Source organism: Sminthopsis crassicaudata, chromosome 1 (assembly GCF_048593235.1).
Source record: "Sminthopsis crassicaudata isolate SCR6 chromosome 1, ASM4859323v1, whole genome shotgun sequence".
Classification (NCBI taxonomy): Eukaryota; Metazoa; Chordata; class Mammalia; order Dasyuromorphia; family Dasyuridae; genus Sminthopsis; species Sminthopsis crassicaudata.
This window is the reverse complement of record NC_133617.1, coordinates 25,045,241-25,066,226: the sequence shown is the minus strand read 5'-3', so window position 1 is coordinate 25,066,226 and position 20,986 is coordinate 25,045,241. Positions and strand designations below refer to the sequence as shown.

Below are 20,986 nucleotides of genomic sequence, written 5' to 3'. Positions count from 1 at the left end.
GCCAATCAATCAAGATTTGTGTGTGTGTGTGTGTGTGTGTGTGTGTGTGTGTGTGCACACATAAGAGAGTATGTGTGTTGGACACTGCAAATGAAAAGTATGTTGGACCATGAATTGATTAAAAGAGAGTAGGCCAGACTGCTTTGGCAAATTGCCAAACTCTTTTAATGACCCCAAAGTCTCCCTGAAACAAAGACCTCTTTTTTTTTTTTTTTTTAATCCCAATCTTCTACGTGGTGGTGTATATAGCTGGCCTAAGTGGTCTCATGATAGCTGAGAGCATATGCTCTAACATTACAAGTAGGGAAGTACAAGGAATGTCCCAATAAAGGATGCTAAAGAAATGCATGTCTCAAAAAGACAAAGGTGGGCATGTGGCAAGAGCAAAAGGAAATCAAACAAGGTCGCCTGTGTTCCCCTAAAGTCTTTGCCATGTCACAAGAAGGTCCCCTCAGCAACAAACAATCAAGAGAAGACATGAAAACAACTCATGCAGGATGGACCGATTTTTGATGTGCTATGATCTGCATCCTGAAAGAAATAACATCAAGGACCATAATGGAACATGCTTGCGCCATAAGGAACATGTCTGAGAAAACTAAAGAAACATGGAGGAGCTCTCAGAAAGTAAAGGAAACCAGGAAAATACTTGAGATAAACAACTACGATAATGTAGATCAAAACAACAGGAAAAGGCAACTGAACTCACATCAAAAACAATGACCATACCAAGCAAATGGAAGGTAGCTCCTTGCAGGCAAAAAAGTTTTAAGAACTACAGATGTGAAAATACTACAAATTTCATCCAACACTGGCACTGCATCATCTTACATAACTGTTTTTCTTTGCAATAAGAAAGGGTTCCATTGAGGGAGGGAAGATAACAGAAGAAATCAGGAAATGTCTGTCACGTATATTTTTAAATGAATAAGATTTCAAAAAACTTAAGGCTTAAGGATATTAAGAAGAAGTTTAATATTGGGGGAAAATTGTCATTCACATTCAAAGCATTTTAAAGTTTTGATAACAAAATAACACTATTATTTGCCTGAACTGTTTACTGGGGGAACAATTATACCTACACATATATGTGCTTATACTCACACATGCATACACATATATATGTGCTTGTATAAACCTTGTGTTCTTAACTATTCATTTTTCCAAGAGAATGCAAATTTTCTCCTCTGCTTATGTTTATATAAATCTCCACATGTTTAAATATTTACGTCTATGTGTATTAATTTAAATATTAAATAATATTCATTATTTGCATATCTAAGTTACATTTAAAAATTAAAATCTGATATTCTAGACTGGAATCTCATTTATTTTAAATACATCCATTTTAGGGATTTTTTAAAATGTAAAATGACATTGCTCAATATAGAAGAAAAAGGATTAAAAGGATTTTCAGATACACTGTAAATAGGCTAATAGATTTAGAGCTGGAAGGTACCTTTGAGAACATAAGAGTACAGCACCTTTTAATCTACAGATAAAGAAACTAAGGCCCAGGCTAAATGGATGGCCCTAGATCAAGCAAGTAGTGACTACCTGATATACTTGTTTCTCCTAAATCGTTCCACTGTTTCAGATAATTTCCTGCTTTTAGTTCCTTTTTCCCATCTGCTCATTTAAGATTCAAGTCCACCCAGTGTCACTTATTTCATTAGCATTTTATAGATACAACATTGTTTTCAAAAAGTTGAGAACTGAACAGATCTTCTCAGCATCATTCCATACTGCCACATTAGCTAGCATCTCCAGGTATTCTCCACTTTTATAAAAATTTTGAAAAATAAAAATAAAAAATATTGGACAATATAATAAATTTAGAAAAAAGAATGACAAAAAAAAAAAAGTGGCATTTAAAATGATAAGCCTTCTCCCATGCCACATCAAGAGAGGTCTTTATAAGGACAGAATCACAACTCCATCTGCATTCAACTCCCAGAGATCTTTTTCCTCAAAACATAAATTTTACAGTAACAATGACCCTACTATCTGTATCAATAATCATTTAATAACAGATAATGTAGCATAAAAGGCCGGACTCTGGCTCAAAAAAATTTGGTCTCCAGTCTTGCCTTTTGATACTTACATTTAACTTATCAATAACCTCAAGCAAGTAAGGAATTCTTAATCTTGAGGTCCATAAGCTTTTTTTAACCAAATATTTTGTTAACCTTTTCAATATAACTGGTTTCCTTTGAAAGCCTATGTATTTTATTTTATTCATTTAAAAACATTCTGAAAAAGGATCCACAGATTTATCAAGGGTTCCATGATACAAAAATGGTTAAAAACCCCACTCTAGACTATACATTACAAAAGTTTCCCTGTCTGGAGATGTCCACAACAATGAAATCACAGATCTGGCTGAACCAGACTACTAAGATGAAAATGACAACACTGCATGAATCAATTTACAGATTTAGTGCTATGCTTACTTCCTAAAAAGACAATAATAAAATTTGTTTGCATTTTTTCAAAAAGTGTAAAATCTCACAGTAATAAAGGAAAATAGCACTTTCACAACACAAGCTATAATGAAGTAACCACCAAAATTAAACTAATTAAGAAAAAAAATTATATCCATGAAATAGGTTAAATAATCAAAAATAATCAAACTCATGAGCTAGTGCTTGATACTCCTAGAAATATAAATTGCTAGTGTTGAAGGAGTTCTTTTTCGACAAGAACTACTAAGAAAACAGTAGCAGGTTGTCAGAAAAATAAGTTTAGACAGGCACAATATACCACATAACATCAAGTGCCAGACAGATACACAATTTAAACCATTTTTTTTTTAAATAATGGAAAGATGCACACATCTATGACTATAGGATAGAGGGCATCACAAAAGACAACAATTTTGACAATGTAAAATCAAAAGGTATATGCATGAAATATCCTCACAATTAGGATAAAAAGGAAACCATCTTGGGGAAGGGGTGAAATGGGGGAAGGCAGAAGCTCAATACCAAGTACTGATTAAAATCTTATAGCCAATACATACAAAGAATGTTTAAATACAGAAGACAAAGAACAAATCCCTAATAAGTCAAATAATATGAATATATTTTGCAAAAATTAGAAATTATCAACAAGTACAAATCAGAATTCTGAGACTTCACCTTACACTTAGCAAATTGTCAAAAAAAAGAACAAAAGATAGATTAAAAGGACTGCAAGAGCAGAGATAGACACTAACATATGGTTGGTAGAGCAGTGAATTGATCCAATCATTTTGGAAAATAAATTGGAAATTATGAATGAAAAGGTTATTCATGCACTTTGGCTAAGAATTCCTTATTATTGGACACATACTCCCAAGGAGCTTAATGAAAAAGAAAGATTCCAAATAAACAAATAATTATAGCAACACGTTAAGATAGAGGAAAAAAAAAAAAAAAAAAAAAAAAAACAACAACAATCTGGAAATAAAGTGACTATCCATTAAGTAGCAAACAGCTGAATAAATTGTATTTTAAAATGTAATGGAATATTATTGTACCACAAGAAACAAGAAATATGAGGAATTCAGAGAAACACTGTCTAAGATGCAAAGTGTTAGGGAAGGCTTGTCCCTGCATTATTAACAATCTACTTACTGTTTATCCTTTCCCCCTAAAAAAGAAACCTTTCCTTGAAAATCCTGTCCTGAATAACTCCACTCCACAAAGATAACTATTTAAAATGTTTCAAAGACCAGAAATTTTTAAAGATTTGGCTACTGAGAAAAGAAAATGGTTTCCCTTGACACAGAACCATATTTTTAGATGCTGATGTACTAAAAGTACTCTTTAGTCCATACTCTATTTAGAAGAGGGCAAAAATTAAAACATACACACAAAAATTTGATTTTATCTAAAGTAATTTTAAAGGCATTTCTAAAGCTCCTTTAAGGCAAATCTCTATCAACTCTGTAGCACTTTAAATTCAAAGAACATTCTATGAACTGCCAAGGGATCAATAATTTAAATTGTCAAATATTAGCCACAGCTTGAGTTTCTAATCATTGTACCAAATACTGTCCAAGGTGGTTAGATTATAGACTGCAATAAAATCACTAGGGCCATTTAAGGACCCAATCAACAGTAAACCAACATGGAAGAACACTGGAGTTTCATACTCATAGGATCACAGATTTAAAGTCACAGAGGTCAAGTACAACTCTTCAGGTGAGGAGGAAACTGAGGCCCAAAAAGGTTAAGATGCCCAGGGTGACACAAGTAGTAATATCTGAGGCAGGATACAAAATCAGGTCTTTGCAGTGTTCTGTATATACTATGCTGCCTCAAAAATGAGATTTATCTGATAAATGTCTTCTATTGTGTTTTTTAATCAGTTTCCCTTCTTAAATGGGACTTTTTCCCCCTGAGCCAAAAATGAAAAGAATCTAATTAATTCCTCTTTCCCTCTCCCAGTTCCTAAATTCTCTCATAAAGAAAGAAGCAGCAGCATATGGCCATATCCCAGCTTCCTGAATAAAACTGCCTAGGGCTCATTTAGACTTCCAGGAAGATTCAGCTGATGCCACCAAGACATACTACTTAAGGGTTGGACTTTAAAAAGAAAAATCTGTAGCCCACATTTAAGATACTGACAGAAAATTCAAGAGAAAAATATTAAATGGACTTATGAGATCTCACAGATATGAGCTTTCCAATTGTATGGAAATGCCACTCATATATGCTTTCTCATTCTGTGGCAATCTCCTCTGTCTTTCTATAAACCATGGATAGGGATCCACACCCAACATGTCAGGAGCCTTCTGTTATTTGATATTCTCTGGGGATCCATAGAGCACACAGGCCATCCATTTGTTCTTCCTCACTCTCGACACATGGCATGTCAACCACATTTTCTACTCATAACCTCTGAAGACATGTTTTATGCTACCTCTTGAGAAGTCTTCTTTAGTAATAAAATGAATTCTATTTATGACCAACAAAGGGCTCTCCATTGCTATTTGAGTAACCCACACTTTGGAACACAAAAGATCAATATTCCCTGATTCACAGCCATATCATCACTGAAAGAATTTTGGTTTAAAAAAAAAAAAGAAAAAGAAAAAGAAAAGAAATGGTGTTTTATTTCAAAAAGAAGCTTGGGATCACTATAATATCATCCTAGTTTAACATAGCTTGCTATCTTCTTCTCTACTGAATTTTGAGCCCAGTTCATCAACATTATCTATAGTACCTGACCAAGACAAATGTATGGAAAGGCCACTTCAATTGGCCATTATCCATTTATCTTCTCTATATGGATATTAGGCCAAATTATTTTCAGTGATTATAAACTCATTCCAAAGGCTCACCAAAGTTCTAGGTCTTGATATAATCAGTAATCATCGACTAACAGCAATATTTGTAATATTTCACCTATATGAATCCCATTTCCATTTGTACTTTCTACTGAATTTCCTTCATGTTAGTGGCAAATATTTTATGCTTTGTTTCATTTAATAATCAGGATTTAACAAAGTTTTTTTACTGTATCTTTCGATGAATGTTGTCAATTAACACAGGACTTAAAAAATACCTTATTACTTATAAATTTACTCTAACAAATCAAATCCCTTTTTATAGTCAGCAGAATGAAATCTTGTATTTTCCCTTTTTCAGTCAATTGTATGATAATGATGGCAACTGCCATCTTTGTTACTTCATACCTTCATCAAGGATTTCCTCAAGAGATGTGTAGATTTCTCTTAAAATTGTTTATACTAGGGCAACTATGTGGCTAAATAGATAAGAGCTCCAACCCTAAAGTCAAGAGAATTCAAATCTGGCCTCAGACACTTCAATTGTCTTGGGGGAAAAAAACTTATACCAGTGAGAAAAAAGTATAAGATTCAGTAATTATACTTATATTTTCTCAATCAACTTTTTCTGAAATTGATTTTTTTGACCCCTATGTATCTGGTAATCCTCTAGGATTTTGATTTGTTATGTTTCAATTGGGAATCAATTTCTCACAGGATCACAAAATGACCAGCCGTCTTGTGCTATCACCTTCCAAATACCTAGAGAATAGATCGCTTACTATGCCCCAAACTATTTCATCTTTTTATGTTTGGCCAGTTCTTTCCCTGTGTTCTTTAGGGCCATGTCTATATCTTTATACCCCAGGGGGAAAAAAATCCAAAAAGCATTTATTAAGCAGTTACTACGTTCTAGGCACTATGTCTGGACTGTACCTGTGACTGGGAAGTTTCCTCCAGAAGGTGGCATTTCAGCTAACTCTCAAAGAAAATCAGGAAGGACAGAAATCAGAGGTAAGAAAGAAAAACATTTCAGACTGGAGGAAAGGAATTCAAAGGCACAGAGAAGGGAGATAAAGAGGAATGGCAAGTAAGCCAATGTGACTGCACAAAGTACAAAGAGGGAAATAATTTTATAAATGTATTAAGTAATGTGTATTTTTATATACACATATATATATATATATATATATATATATATATATATATATATATATTTATAAGTGTATTAGGTAATGAAGAGCTTTAACTGCTGTACAGATTTAGTTTAGATTTGATCCTAGAAGTAATAATGAGCCACTGGGTAGCATAGTGATGGGGACAAAACAAACGATGGTTTAGGAAAGTCACATGCAGCAGATATTGCTGCTGATAGAAGGAAAAAAAATTATAGAAGCTTTACAGATCTTTTCAATTTGTTGGGATTTGTTGAACTTCCAATTTCATCCTTAAATTCTCTGGAAATTATCAATCAGCCAACATTTACTGAGTCCTTGATAAGTGACTGATACCCTGTTAAGCCCTAGGCATGCAAAGCAAGAGTCTCAGTCCTCAAGAGCTCACATTCTAAAGTGGGATATCATATTTAAATAACTAGATACAAACAAAACACATACAGGGCAAAAGGAAAACAATCTGTGAAAGTACTAGCTGCAGAGAGCGGGAAATACTTCCTCCAACAGGTGAGATTCATTCAAGTTGTATCTTAAAGAAAGTCAAAGAAACTACAGGGGCGGAATATTCCAGGCATGGGGAACAACCTCTACAAAGGCATGGAGACTGGAGAAGGAAGTGTCAATGCTAAGGAAATCTATAATTACTAGTTTATAATAACGATGCTAATCCACATTATGTAGCACTTATTAAATGCCAGGCATTTTATAACTTTTATTTCAGGTGACCCTCAAAGTAATCCTGGGAGGCAAGTGTTATTACCATCCACTATTTTATATTGAGGGAAAACTGAGGCACACAGGAATTAAGTGACTAGTCCAGGATCACAAAGGTAAGGCATGCCTAAAACCAAATGTGACCTCAGATGTTCTAGACTCTCAAGTCTTAAAAATTTTAAGTTGTGTGGAGGGAAGTCAAGTGGAAGAATAGAAGGTAAAATGTCTGTGACAATTTTAAATGCCAAACCATCTCAAAACTAAATTCCTATTATGTTCCCATACAAAGAAGAAAAACAAAGTTCCTACTCTCAAGAAGTTTATACTCTAAAGGGGAAAGATAATACACAAAAGGTAAAAGGAAAAGAAGAGGAGATCCACTCTCTTAGTGCAACCAGTGGGAAATGAAGAACTGATATGATCTTTGCTTCTGATACAAGGGAAGAGTAGAGGGTACTGATGAGGTGTGAGGGTATACAATTTCAAACGATGAGTTTCCAGGAGATGAGGTTTCCTGAGGTCATTATCTCAGGGGAGTCCAGTATAAGAAGTGCAGTGCAATTTAGTATCTAATTCTAATAGTATGCTATTTCTTTCTTCAGCTCATTTTAGAGATGAGGAAACTGAGGAAAACAAGGTTAAGTGACTTATTCAGGATTACACAGCTAATAAGTGGTCAAATTTGAACACAGGAAGATCAGTCTGACTCCAGGCCTGGCACTTTATCCTCTGTGCCACCTAAGGATAAGAAGTGCATCTGGTGAAAAATGAGTTGGTTCACCTGGGGGCCCGCTTTAAAAAGAGGCTTTTGGAGTTTTTATTTGATCCTGGAGCCACTAGAATATTCATTAAAAAGAAGAATGATAGAGTGAGTTCTCCATTCTAGAAAAAAAATCACATTGTCAGCTGAAAGTTGAATTGCAGTAGGGAGAACTATTAGGCAGAATGAGTTAATAGGACCTAAACCAGGACTGTGACTTATGTGATTAGGAAGAAAAAGATGAAGAGACAAGAAATTCTGATGGTTGAAATGACACGATCTGACAAGAGACTGGATGTGAGAGGTGAAAAAAAATCAGGAGTGAAGGGTGAAACTAAGACAAGAAGATTGGGGGAGGAGATAGAGTCTGGGAAGATGGTGGAATCTTCAATAATAGGAAAGTTTAAAAGGGGAAAAGGGTTTAAAAAGGGCAAAGATGAATTCCTCCACTTCTGTTCAACAGCAAATGAAAAGAGGAGGCAGATGATAACTGTAAGCCAAAAATGGTGTTTGGCAAAGTAAAATCAATGATAAGAGATTTGAGAGTATAGGAAGACAGTGTAGAACTGAATTGATTCACTCATGATCCTCGAGGAAATGGATAAGAGTGTAGGCAGGACAGAGATAATGTTGTGGGGAAGAATAAAGGGGTGAGGGGAGCCATAATGAGGAAGAAAGCCAGAGCTAAATGTTGTAAGGCATAGGCAAAAATGGAATACATTTTTGATCAGATAAAGGAATTTCAGAGTCAGTTCAGGTTTCCTGCCAAGCTTTCGATTAATTTGTTTTTCCCTCTGCTGCTTCTTGCAGTTTTATATAATATTGCTCATAATCTTTTACTATCCTCCTCCATAAGATTTTGGAAATGAGTTCATATCCTAAACCAGTGTTAGAATTGGCTTCTATCTCTATTCTTGGCAAGGAAATTGTTTGCTGGCTAAGGTCGTTTCTAGGTTCTTTTGGATCGTCACTGTGGCATGTGGTTTCTATCAGTTAAACTCCCTTAGGAGATAGTGTTAACTATGTCAGTATCTATTCCTTTATCCAGTTCCTAATTTGGAGAATCATTTTCTTAAGTAGGCCAAGTTGCAGCTGTTGATTCTATGTCATATCTTCTCATTTTATTCTCTCTTCTAATGCAGTATTGATTTTTCCTTGTTCTAAGAAGTAAATGATCTGACTGAACAGACTTGTGCAGTCATTTTCTACAAGATATCATTTTATTTTTTGTGACATTAATTGGCATTCACCATGTTTTCTGACATATTTTACTACCCTCTTCTATCCTCCTAGTCCCAGATTCATCTCAGATCTAAGATCTCAGTCAGTCACCAAATCTTGTCACTTCTATCATCTCTCCACAATTTATGTCTCCTTTGCTACAATCCCACACTCACCACCCTAATCAGACCTTCATTCCCATTTATTGTGATGACCTTCTAAATGGTTCAGGCTCCCCAAGATTCTCAAAGATTCTCATATGATAAGATATTAAATACTGGTCTGGACTTTGAGAAACAAGAGTGGACACCAGTGGCTACAGAGAAATATTTGATACAATTGCAAGTTGTCTAAAAAATGCTAGACACAGTGATGTTTCCATTTTCCAGGAAAAAGGGGGGGGAAAAACTAATCCATGTGCTTTGTTTATTCATAAGATTTGTCAAATAATAGAAATATGATCTAATCTTTTACAGAATGGGAAACTGAGGCACAGAGCAATCAAATGACTTGTCTGAAGCCATTAAATTTGTGAGTGGCAAAAATGAAGCTAAAACCCAGATTTCCTGACTTACCAAACCTGACAGGTACTTTTCAACTAAAAGATTAATATAAGCTGAGCACTAGCCACTAAGCAACCCAACAGAAAACCAAGGCTAAGTTCAATCCTCCTTCAATTTTCCTTTCTCCCCAAACCACAGTGGCCAATGAATCTTCCAGCACAGCCTCAAGGGTGTCAGCAAGAGAATGAAAGGGATCTGAGGAGAATCTTTTGTGTTGAGAGAGCAGAGGAAAGACTAGACAGAGCAAAGCACTGTCCTGGCAAGGATTATAAAAGAGCTAGAAGGAGGGATTTAGATTTAAACACAGAGAAACATCTGGAACAATGCAAAAGGATGGAAAGTGGGGGCAAAATTGAGAAAAAAAGCTAGTAATTCATTTAGACTTCAACTGAGAGCGCATGAATGACAATAATCTTGACATAAAGCTAGGAAGGAAAGTTAGTTTGTGAGGCACCTCAAATGCCAAACTAAGGAGGTTAGATTCTATCCCCCAGCATCTCAATCTGGGTGCTGAGAACCATTAGGGAAATGAAGAATTTTTGCACAGGAACATCAAATCCATTTATACACCAACCACTCTTATTTTGAGTTTTACTAAGCTTTACCCACAAAAGCTAAGGAGAAGCTTAAAAATTAATGATAGGTGCTTTCTACAAACTAAATAATCGGGCATGTAAATGATATTACAGGGGACAGCTAGGTGATGCAGTGGATAGAGCACCAGCCCTGAATTCAGGAGGACCAGAGTTCAAATCTGGTCTCAGACACTTAACACTTCCTAGCTGTGTGACCCTGGGCAAGTCACTTAACCCCAGCCTCAGAAAAAGAAAAATGAAAAAAAAATACATAAATGCTACTGTCATCATGCAAATTTATTTAAAAGTCCAATTGAATTCACAAGTTATTAGTTATGTATTTTCTCAAAAAAAAAAAAAAAAGAAAAAGAAAAAGAAAGAAGTTAAGACTGCTATCACATAAGGGACCATTAAAGTTTTCAATATCATCAAAAGACATCATTATACTTTAAAGCGGTGGTTCTCAATCTTTTAATCAACAGAAAATTTCCAATGATTTTAGGTAGGAAAATGATATAGCCAAAGCTATGGCTTAGGAAGGTGGCCACTCAAGCTATACCAAAAGAAAAGGAAAACCTGAACCTAAGGGAAGGTTGTGTATATGGGAAGCAAGGGAGGTCTCAGGTGACATGAAGGATGAGAGAAAGAGTTGAATTCAAGCCAAATGAGGTCTTAATCTTGAGGGACTGGTGTGATCTTTAACAGTCAGAGAAGCTGAAAATCAGTCGAGAATCAGAGGTAATGATAAATTCCTTTTGGAAAGTGTGGAATCCAAAATGCTAATCAACTACCTAGGTAGTAATGCCTAGCAAACTGGCCTGGGGCTCGGGGAGATACTGAGGGTATGAGTCAACTACAGAGATGAGAATTGAGCTCGAGAGAGAGCCAGTTAGCTAAAACAGCAGACACAAGAAAAGAGGACAGAATGTTAGCAGATACTCAGACCTGAAGAGCAATGAAGAAGTCAACAGACATTAAGTAAAAGGACCAGGGCTGTCTACAATACAAAAGCCACAGGGAGAGAGGGTGTCCAGGAGTAGAAGATGGGGGATCAGCAAGGTGGGGAGGAGGCGGGGGAGAAAGATTTAGCAAGAACTCCCTGATGAATACAGAGCAGATTCCAAGAATATTTAGGTTAGAATTCAGATTGCAATAGATTTAAAAGTAAAATGTACAAGTAGAGGCAACAACTGTAGACAAGGCTTTAGGTAATGTGCTGGATAGAGTAAGATCTGGATTCAGGAAGACCAGAGTTCAAACCTGGTCTCAGGAACTTAAAGCAGCATAACCCTGAGATGTTCACAACCTCTGCTTGCTTCAGTTTCCTCATCTGTGAAATTTGTCAAGAGTTCTCGTGAGAATTAAATGAGATAACATTTGTAAAGAACTTTACAAATCTCACAGCACTAAAGGAATACTAGTTATTAAGAGTATACCAGTAAAAGAGCTTGTAAAAGGGGAGCCAGTCTGGCAATGGATAGCTCTAGTGGAAGTTGCAGAAAAGCAAACTTTGGATGACAATAAAGAAGTTCCCTAAATCAGACCAGCTGCAAAGAAGGAGCTACTTCAGGAAATGGACGGTTGGTTCTCAAACCTTTCAAAAGAGGTTTTCAAACAAAAGTTGAAAAAGTATTGGTTAGTAATGCTGAGAGAGACTTGAGACCCTTCTACAAAGTGAACCTTAGAAATCCATCCATCAATGCTAAGGATAACGATAGTTTGAGGGGGCAGCAAAGTCAAGAAAAAGTTTTGCATATGGTTGGTTGGATGGCTTTTTAAAGAACTGGAAAGGATTCTACTGCCCCAAAAAGAAAATACATTTCTCAGGTGCAGTCAATGTTTAACTTTGATAGATGTAAAGTATCTGAAGAGTTCACGGGGTAGGGAAGTAGAGATACACTCAGAATTGACTGGCATGAAAACAAAAGGCATCAATGAAACTTTTTTTTCTGAAAGAGATATCATAGAATATTTGAGCTTGGGTGAAAATGCTAAGAAAAGAACTAGCATAAAGGTAAAAAAGTAGACAAAAAGAGCAACGATGAACAGAACAGTTCTCAAAGGAGACAGAAAGGAATTGATGAAGGAGCACCGACTCCTCCCCCCTTATAACACCCCAGACTGTCCACAATCCTCTCTTCCAGCTTTTTAGTAGTGACAGAAGACAGCCACTCATTTATATCCCATCTTCAGATTTACAAACCTCTAATACTAGGGAGCTCACTACCACTGAGACTCTAAGGTGCACTGAAGGATAATACTTACTCTTAGGAAGTTCCTTCTTACATTAAACTAGAACCTGCCTTCCCCCCTCACCTCCAAAAGATCAAGATGGCTCCTACAGGGAGTAATATGGTTGATGACTGCCATGTGTCAAAAACAAATAGATCAATAGTTCTGTTAAAAGCTTAAAAAAACTTATAAAATGATGCATTAATTCTCGAGAAAAGAAAGGGAATCCTCAGGAATGCAGAATGAAGCAGGCAATAGAAGACAATAAGAAAAAAACCCTAACACAAATTCTACTTCTCTTGTATTGTCATTCAGTCATTCCAATTACAACCAATTTTTGGAGACCTCATTTGAGTTTTTTGGACAGATGCTAGGTTTACCATTTCCTTCTCCAGAAGATGAGCAAGCTGAGGCCAAAAGAAGGAGTGACTGACTAAGGCCAAATCTTAACTGAGCAAAAGGAGACTCCTAATTCCAAGCCTAGCACTCTATCCACTGCACTACCTTATTGCCCCTACCTCTTTTTCAGGGATGCAAATATCCGATGCATGCAAAATTTCCAAAAACTACAACTACTTCCTTCATTCCTACCATGGTAGATAATTCTGATTTATTTAGCAAACATTTATTAAATGCCAGGCAGAATATGGTAAAGTGATGAATACCCAATAGAGTTGGCTTAAATCCTGATTCAATCATTTATTAGCTCTGTGACCTTAAACAAGTCATTTTACTCAACCATAAAAAAATAGGGAAATAGAATTTAAATGATCCATTACAGTTCTTACATAATGTAATACTTCTTATCAGCACTTTTATTTCTTACACTTTCACACAATAGTTTGCATCATAATTGCGCATCCCACAAACATAGGTACGGCACCCATACTAAATAGTAAAGAACCTGGAAATGGGAACCTTTATACTTCTTTTTGCTCCCTCCCCTAACCAATGCTTAATACAGCACCTCATAATCAAACATACATTCAGCAAATGTTTGCTAAATTAAATGGTTACTGAACTTGGACACTGGAAAAGTTTTAATTTATAGTCACCATGCCTATGAATCAAGAAGACCTTCTCTTTAATATAGCTTTTATACAATTTACTGAAAGAGCATACATAAAAATTTCCCAAAAGTATATCATGTTATAATATTGCACAGTATATTTATCTAAAAATTATAGCATGTTTCCAGGGAAATGATATTTATATGCCTAGCATTTAAGCAAAATCATTTAAATTTAGACAAAATTATTCAGGCTCTAACACAAGCCAGAGAAATTAAGCCTATGAAATGGGAATAATATTCACATGCAAATAAACATAAGATGATAGAATTTAGAGCAAGAAGGGAATCAAGGTTTCATCTAGTTTAGCTACTTCAATTAATAGATAAGACTGAAGCCCAGACAAGTGACTTGCATGATAAGTACCAAGGAGAAATATTTCTTCTCATAAACTTTAGAAACTAAAAAGCCTTTGTATCTAAATCTTATACATCTTAATTACTAGTTCCCAAATGGTGTTTTAATGAACCTAATCACCTCTTTCTAAATCTAAAATTCAGAGACAATTCCTATTTTTTTTAAATCTCTCAATATTGAAGTTTTCTATGTAACAAGAGATTGCAATAAGTTAAAATTGTTGAGTGCACTCATTTTCTTCCTATGTCAATAGTTATTTTAATTGTTCTCTAAATACTTGTCAGAGTTCAGTGCTACTAAATTTTTTAAAGTTCATTTAAAAGACCTTCAAATTCTGCAGTGAACACTAAGAATTGTCTATGTCTTCCAAGATAGTGATCTTTAACACACAAAATTAGTCTATTTGTTAAAATAAAAAATACTAAGAAGCTGTCAGATAAAGAACAAATGACTAAATGTTTACCTAAAAATCTTCAGTTGTTAAAGTCTCATAGCCTGTCTTTATTGATAATTAAAGCCATAATATTAGGCTAATAAAAGGTAAATGTGAATGAAAGGAAATATTAATACATTCATTCTGGAAGACGCCACTTTTATTTAGTAGCAAGAGACTATATGTGAAATAAGTCCAAAATGCAGACAGTTATCAGCCAGAGCTCTGTGAAACTTCATAGCATTAGAGTTTTAACTAGATTAGACCTACAATTTCTCTAAAATGAGAAAATTTTTTTAAAAAGATACCAAATTAACTAAATTATAGCAACATTTTTATTTTATTTTCCTAAATACATTCCAATATTCTTCCCAAAAATAAAGTAAATTTTTCAGAAAATAAAGTATATACATTTCCAGAAATTTTGAATTAAATATTCTATTTTACCAATTAAAAATGGAAATACCTTAGTATTAAAAAAAAAAAAACTGAATTAGGAGTCAAGGTATCTGAGTTCCTGCAATACCACATATTCCCTATGTAATACTGGGGGGAAAAAAAAATCACATGACCCTCTCCTTTGGACTTCAGTTTCCCACCCTACCCCCACAAAATGAGGAATGGAACTTCTGGATTTGATTGACCTTCTAGTTTTGGCATTTAGATCTTTTGAACAACCCATGTTTTCCCTTCATTTAACCGAAATATTTTTTACCAAAGTTCTATATTAATACTTTACTAAACAATTATTAAACAATTACTTTGATACTTTTTAAAAGTAGATCAGAAGTATATTTGTATAAAAGCCCACAAGCAATTATGTAGCAAAGTTCAATCTAAATTTTATCAGACAAAGCAATGTTAACTAAGCTGACATACTCAGGTGTCACTGGACAAAACAAACTGAACAAATTGTACACATTTCATATATGCAAACTCCATTTACCTTTATTTTATGGTGTCAGCAAAGATGAATATAAAAAGATTTCTCCTCCATCATTAAGAAGCTATGTTGAAAAAAATGGACTATCATTCAGAACATCTGGATGTCATTGCGAAGTCAAATTTAAAACCTTCTAAAAGAATACTTTCTCTAAACTAAAAGGATTTTACAAATATTTTTAGATTCATTAGTTTTAAATCTCTAGCAAACAATAGGCAACAAATGTATCCATTTAACACTATGCCAGCAGCACATTTTTAAGACTACATGATTACCTCACTATAGCATAGTAAATGTAATTTCCGAAAATAGGAATGTTTATACAATGGCCAAGTAGAAATGCTGCTGAAGGAACACCACACAGGGCAAACAGTTGATAAAACATCTTTGCATCTATGCTACACTTTAAACAAATGATCAACATTAAGAGAGTAATGTGACAGAGATCTTTTTTCAATATTTCTAAGAAATAGATGCAATGAAGGCTTCAATCATGACAGAAATTCACAAGCTTCACTTGATCTTCTTTCTTATTGGTTGTCTTTTGTGAGATAAGTAGGCCACCCACCTCCAGAAAAAGAAATCCATACCACAAATAGCTTAAAGGTAAGGAATGTTAAGTAATATTTTCCACTATCTCACCCCTACCCCCTCAAAAAGATGTTTAAGAAACTATTTAATCTTGGAATCTTAAACTTTTAGAGATAAGATGACAGGATTTTTTTTAAAGTAATTGTAATGATAAACATGCTTTTAACTATACACAATACAAAACAGCTTTTAATCTCAATGTTTAAATTTGAGAAAGAAAGCAATAGGGCTACTGTTATATAGATATAACACTTTAAAGCATGTTAATAATCTAACAGTTAAGACTGGAGGAGAGATGATCTAAATCTTTAGAGTACTCTGGTGTAAGTGTATCACTCAATTTACATTACTTTAAAGTATAATCAAATAATAAATCAATGAACAAACCTGATGAGTTTTTTTCAATCTCAAGTAAAAGGCAATCTACCATGATTTACTATAATATGATATACTTATGCAAATTTGAAATAATACTATAAGAGATTTTTCCAAATAAGTCAAATACTTTCACAAAACCCATCAGAACATAAACAAAAACATAAAGAGTAATAGCTTCTTACTATCAGATCTCTATCATTCTCTATCTGTCTTGGTCTCTCTCATACACACAATCTAATTTTCTCCCAATGACTATTTCCAAAATAACAACAAAGCTGAATATTCAGTAGTACCAACCTATGGGTCTCTGTATATAGTATGTTCTCTTTAAATTATGAACTCATCATACGTACAAATGGCTCTTTAAAATGGTCCAGTAAACTGCTACACCATGCCTGTTAAATTGCTGTCTATTATGTACTTTAAAATATTTACTAGCAATTGGAGGTTAATATAGTACTCTTACTGGGTGGCAATTATTGGTATTAAAATATGCAAATACTATAAGACCACGAATTATCACAACAAAATGCTAAATAGAAAGCATGTATTAGCAAAATAGGAATGTTTGCGTGAAGGAGAATGGATTAGTGTGAAATTAAAACTTATAAAGTAAATATCAAAAATTTTAACAATGTGCACTTGAATACAAATAAAATATCCTTGATCAATATAAAATTACATGAAATATTCCCTTTTCTCCAAACTCATTTTAAATAACTTATGTTTGGTTCAAAGGATCAAAATTTCAAAAACTATGGAAAAACTAATATATATTACCTTCCCCTAATTAAAAAAAATAAAAATAATAGGCACAGGGTCAACAGATTATTTAAAAAGCTTTAAATAGAAAGCTAATGAATTTTAATAAGAAATCTTCCATTCACTGTGGAAAGAATCTGTTACCTTGTACTCCTATTTAGAAAGATAATTCTAAGCAAACAACAACTTGAGTGTGTAGTGTAGTCTCTACTTAGAAATTACATCACTCTGAACATCTCAAAAAACATACACTTAAATCTAAAGACAATCATTATTCTCCATATTGATACAATGTAAAACAATGCTACAAATGCACTTTCACTTCTTAGATCTGGAAATTCTAAATTGAGCTGATACAAGGAAACACATTCCCATAACCTAAGCATAAATTGTTACACTTGCCAAAGGGGCAGCTTTCACACAGATAAGTAAATCTGAACTATGATAAGTGAGTTATCATCCTCACCCAGAAATGTGATGGACCACATGAGAAAACTATTTGGGTCACAAAGGCACAGTCAAGCATGAACTTCATGCAGTAGCTACAAATCTCACAGCAGGGTCTATGAGAAACACACATGGCTACAATCTGATCAAATAGATAATTGTGTTTTTAATACAGAAAATAATACCAAAGAAGTAGAGACAGGAATCTAAGAAATAGGATGCACTACAACATGTTGAAACATGACAATCAGAAAATAAAATCCTTAAAGTGCTAGTAGAAACCTTAATCCACCCACATTGCATAATAAACTTGTGCCTCGGCATAATGAACACCTATAGTTAATGCAGAGTGGGCGGGTTGATACTACAATGTAGAATCTTAACTCTCTAATCTCTGGTTTGTGCTTCAGTATGAACTACAGTAATTTGATGACATGCACAAATCTTACTTCCAGAACACTATTCAGAAATCACACTGCCCCATAGAGTAAGCACGTTTTACAATCAGTAAGTAAGAAAAGTTTTATTTGGAGCATATGAAAATTCAAAGTTAGTTCAAAGATTGTGTGATGTATTGGCAATCTTTAGAAGCATTAGGTAGTGGCAATATGCTTACACTATTGTAAATGATATTTATGAAGGATTCACATAGAAATTCTATTTTTAGAATTTAAAAAAATTTGCCACAGAACTAAACAGTACATTGTTTTCTAAGAGCTTTGACACTTGTTCCACTCTACACAAAGAAATGTGGCAAATCTTAATTTATTTTTCAATTTCAAAGGTTCTACTGGAATATAAATCAATTAATTTTTTTAAAAGAATTTTAAGAAGCCTGATAAATGTGGAGAACACATATACACTCTTAGCCAGATGTCATCATTACAGCAAAGCACTCAAGTCTGCAAGATTGTAGAGTTGTTTTTTTTTTTTTTTAATAAAATATCTCTCAAGCACTTGAATATAATCATTCTTCCACCAGGCTTTTTAAGAGTAAACTGTAAAATACAGGCAACTAGCTGTATCCTAGTGATTATACCCATTTTAAAACTGGTCAGCATCAACATTAGATGTTTAATGTCCACATTAGAAAAATACAATGTAACCTTTTAAATTCATCACAAACAAAAGCTGTAACCAAGTCAGCATGACACATGGCAGTTTGTGTTCACTATCCACTGACACAGGTCTCCTGGACTATTTTAATTACCTGTTAAATGTGTCAATGTGGTCATCAGTTCACTAACAAAACATTTTAATTCCCATTTAATCAATAAATTTACTAATCTATGAAGGTCTCTACCTGACAGATGCCAATTAATATACTAAGGAGAAAAGGAGGTGAATATTCCTATCAATCAACACCTTCACTTTCTGGGCTATTTAAATATTACTTTGGAAAGCTATATTAACATGTAATTTTAAGAGCAAGAAGTAACACTATTTTTATAACAATTTCTTTCAATTTAAGTATTAGAGTAAGAACTGAGAATTTTAAAAAAAATTAACATGAACTATGCAATGCTAATACTTCTAGACCCTCTCCTACTACAGATTTCAAAAGACACTTTGACCAAATGGAGTAGTTTGTGTCGATTTGAAAATAAATTTACAAACTCATTTAAAAACAAAATAGCATCTTCATTCGAAAAGGCTGGTCAGAATGTACATTTCTCAGCCTAGAGATTCGAAGAAAAAAAAAAATCTATGCTCCCCATAATTAAATGTAACTAATTACATTCTAAGCACTAAATTATTTATCCAGAGTAAACAAGGATTAAGAGGAGATGATGTTTGTATCAGCAGCACACAGGTCACACAAAAATGTGTGCTTTCCAACGTTCACAGCCCCAGAAAGTGCACAACTTAAAAGTAAGCTTTTGAAAAACATCAGTGAAATCAACTGTTCAGCTAATTCCACAATTGAATACTGCCTTCTCAGCTCTGTTTACAAAGCTTTTCTCAATATTTAAACAAATTGATGCTAGCACCACAAGCACATAGCCATACATATAATAATCCATGCACAAAGCACACATTGAAAAACCATGCACTGCAATTATTAGCATAAATGCAAGCTTCAATAATGTGATCGCTCTCAGGACTTTGGGATACAGCTCAATAAAGCAAAGATGACATTTACCACCAAATGTCACTAAGTGCCAGGAAATACTTGCCGCCGCGGTCTACGTTTTTATTTGGCTTAATTTAATGTTATAGTTTGGGGGCTCTGGTTCAAGAACAATTGACTCCATCCCAATTCCTAGAATAAGCCGTAGCCATTTGAATTCGAAGTAAAAGTTGTCGATTACCAGGAGAGAGCAGGAGGAGGAGGATGAAAGCGATGTCATCCGAGTGCCCGGGAGGGTAGCTCGGAGGGTTTCAGCTGGGGCTGGGGGAAGGGAGGGGGAGGGGGAGGCGGCTTCCTCGGCTTTCGGACTGGTCGGGGCAAATGGAGAGCGAGCAGTGCGCGGAGTAGGAAGCGCCCCGGAGCCAGCTGTTTGTGTTTACCATCGCCAGAGTCGCCGCCAGGGCTAAGCCTCCCCGACACAATCACATTTAAATGAAGTGTTTTCGCGGAAAATTGCGAAGCAGTTCGGGATGAAATTCACACACACACACACACACACACACAAGAAGAAATTCAGACACACACACACTCAACACACGCGGAGTTGAAAAGGAAGCGAAAAATAAACCTGCCGGTCCTAGGTCCTAGCCACGAGTGACGGCTTTAAATTTAGGAGAAAAAAAAAAAAATTAAAGGGGGAGCGAGGCGACGAGAGGTCCTCCAGAAGAGTGTGACCCCGACTCGGATACTTTCACATGCAAATCAATGGAGCGGCTTCGGGAAGACAAGCTCGCGACAAATGATTTTAAAGAGCAAAATAAACACTGGAAGCGATCCAAGGAGGAGACGATTAAAGCGGGAGCCGGAGAGCCAGAGAGCAGAGCGGCGCGGGGAGCCGGGGGGACCTGGCCAGGGAGCGCAGGGGCGCCCCGGGGACGCGAGCCCACAAAGTTGCGGGGGCCCTGGGGACACTTACCAGCGAGAAGAGGTTGGAGTGGCAGTCCTCGAGGCTCGCCCCGTTCGCCACCCAGTTCCCTGGCCCAGTCATGATCCTCCCCGAGCCCGGCCGCCAGAGCGGGGCATGTCTGACCGAGTCCGAAGCTGCCGGGCTGGCGGCTGGGGTGCCGCTGCGGCGGCTGGCTGCGAGGACCACGGTGAAGGCGAGACGAGGCGGCGGCGGCGGCGGCGGGGGGCTCCCGTCTCGCTCCCAGCCCCCGCGATGGCCCGCTGCGAGCGGCCGCGGGGCGCCGGGGGCTCCCGGGGCGGGGCGGCGCGGCGGCAGCGACAGCTACGACAACGACAAGAGCGGCGGCTCCGGGCTCCCGGGCTGGCTGCGGCGGGCACGGCCTCTCGGGGGGCAGCGGGGAGGGCGATCCGACGGCCCGCGGGACACCCCCGCGCTCGCTGCCCGCGGGAGCG

At 36.0% G+C, this 20,986-nt stretch overlaps 1 protein-coding gene across 3 annotated transcripts in view; it reads right to left on the bottom strand.

The window, feature by feature from the left end:
* Positions 1-20,752, bottom strand: part of MED13L (mediator complex subunit 13L) — a 338,730-nt gene extending 317,978 nt beyond the window's left edge. For all 3 annotated transcript variants that reach the window (XM_074296914.1, XM_074296922.1, XM_074296932.1), the window contains exon 1: positions 20,544-20,752. In XM_074296914.1, coding sequence (XP_074153015.1) covers positions 20,544-20,615 — 72 coding nt within the window. In that variant the 5' untranslated portion in view covers positions 20,616-20,752. The remainder of the gene's footprint in view (positions 1-20,543) is intronic.
* Positions 20,753-20,986: the final 234 nt, after the last annotated feature.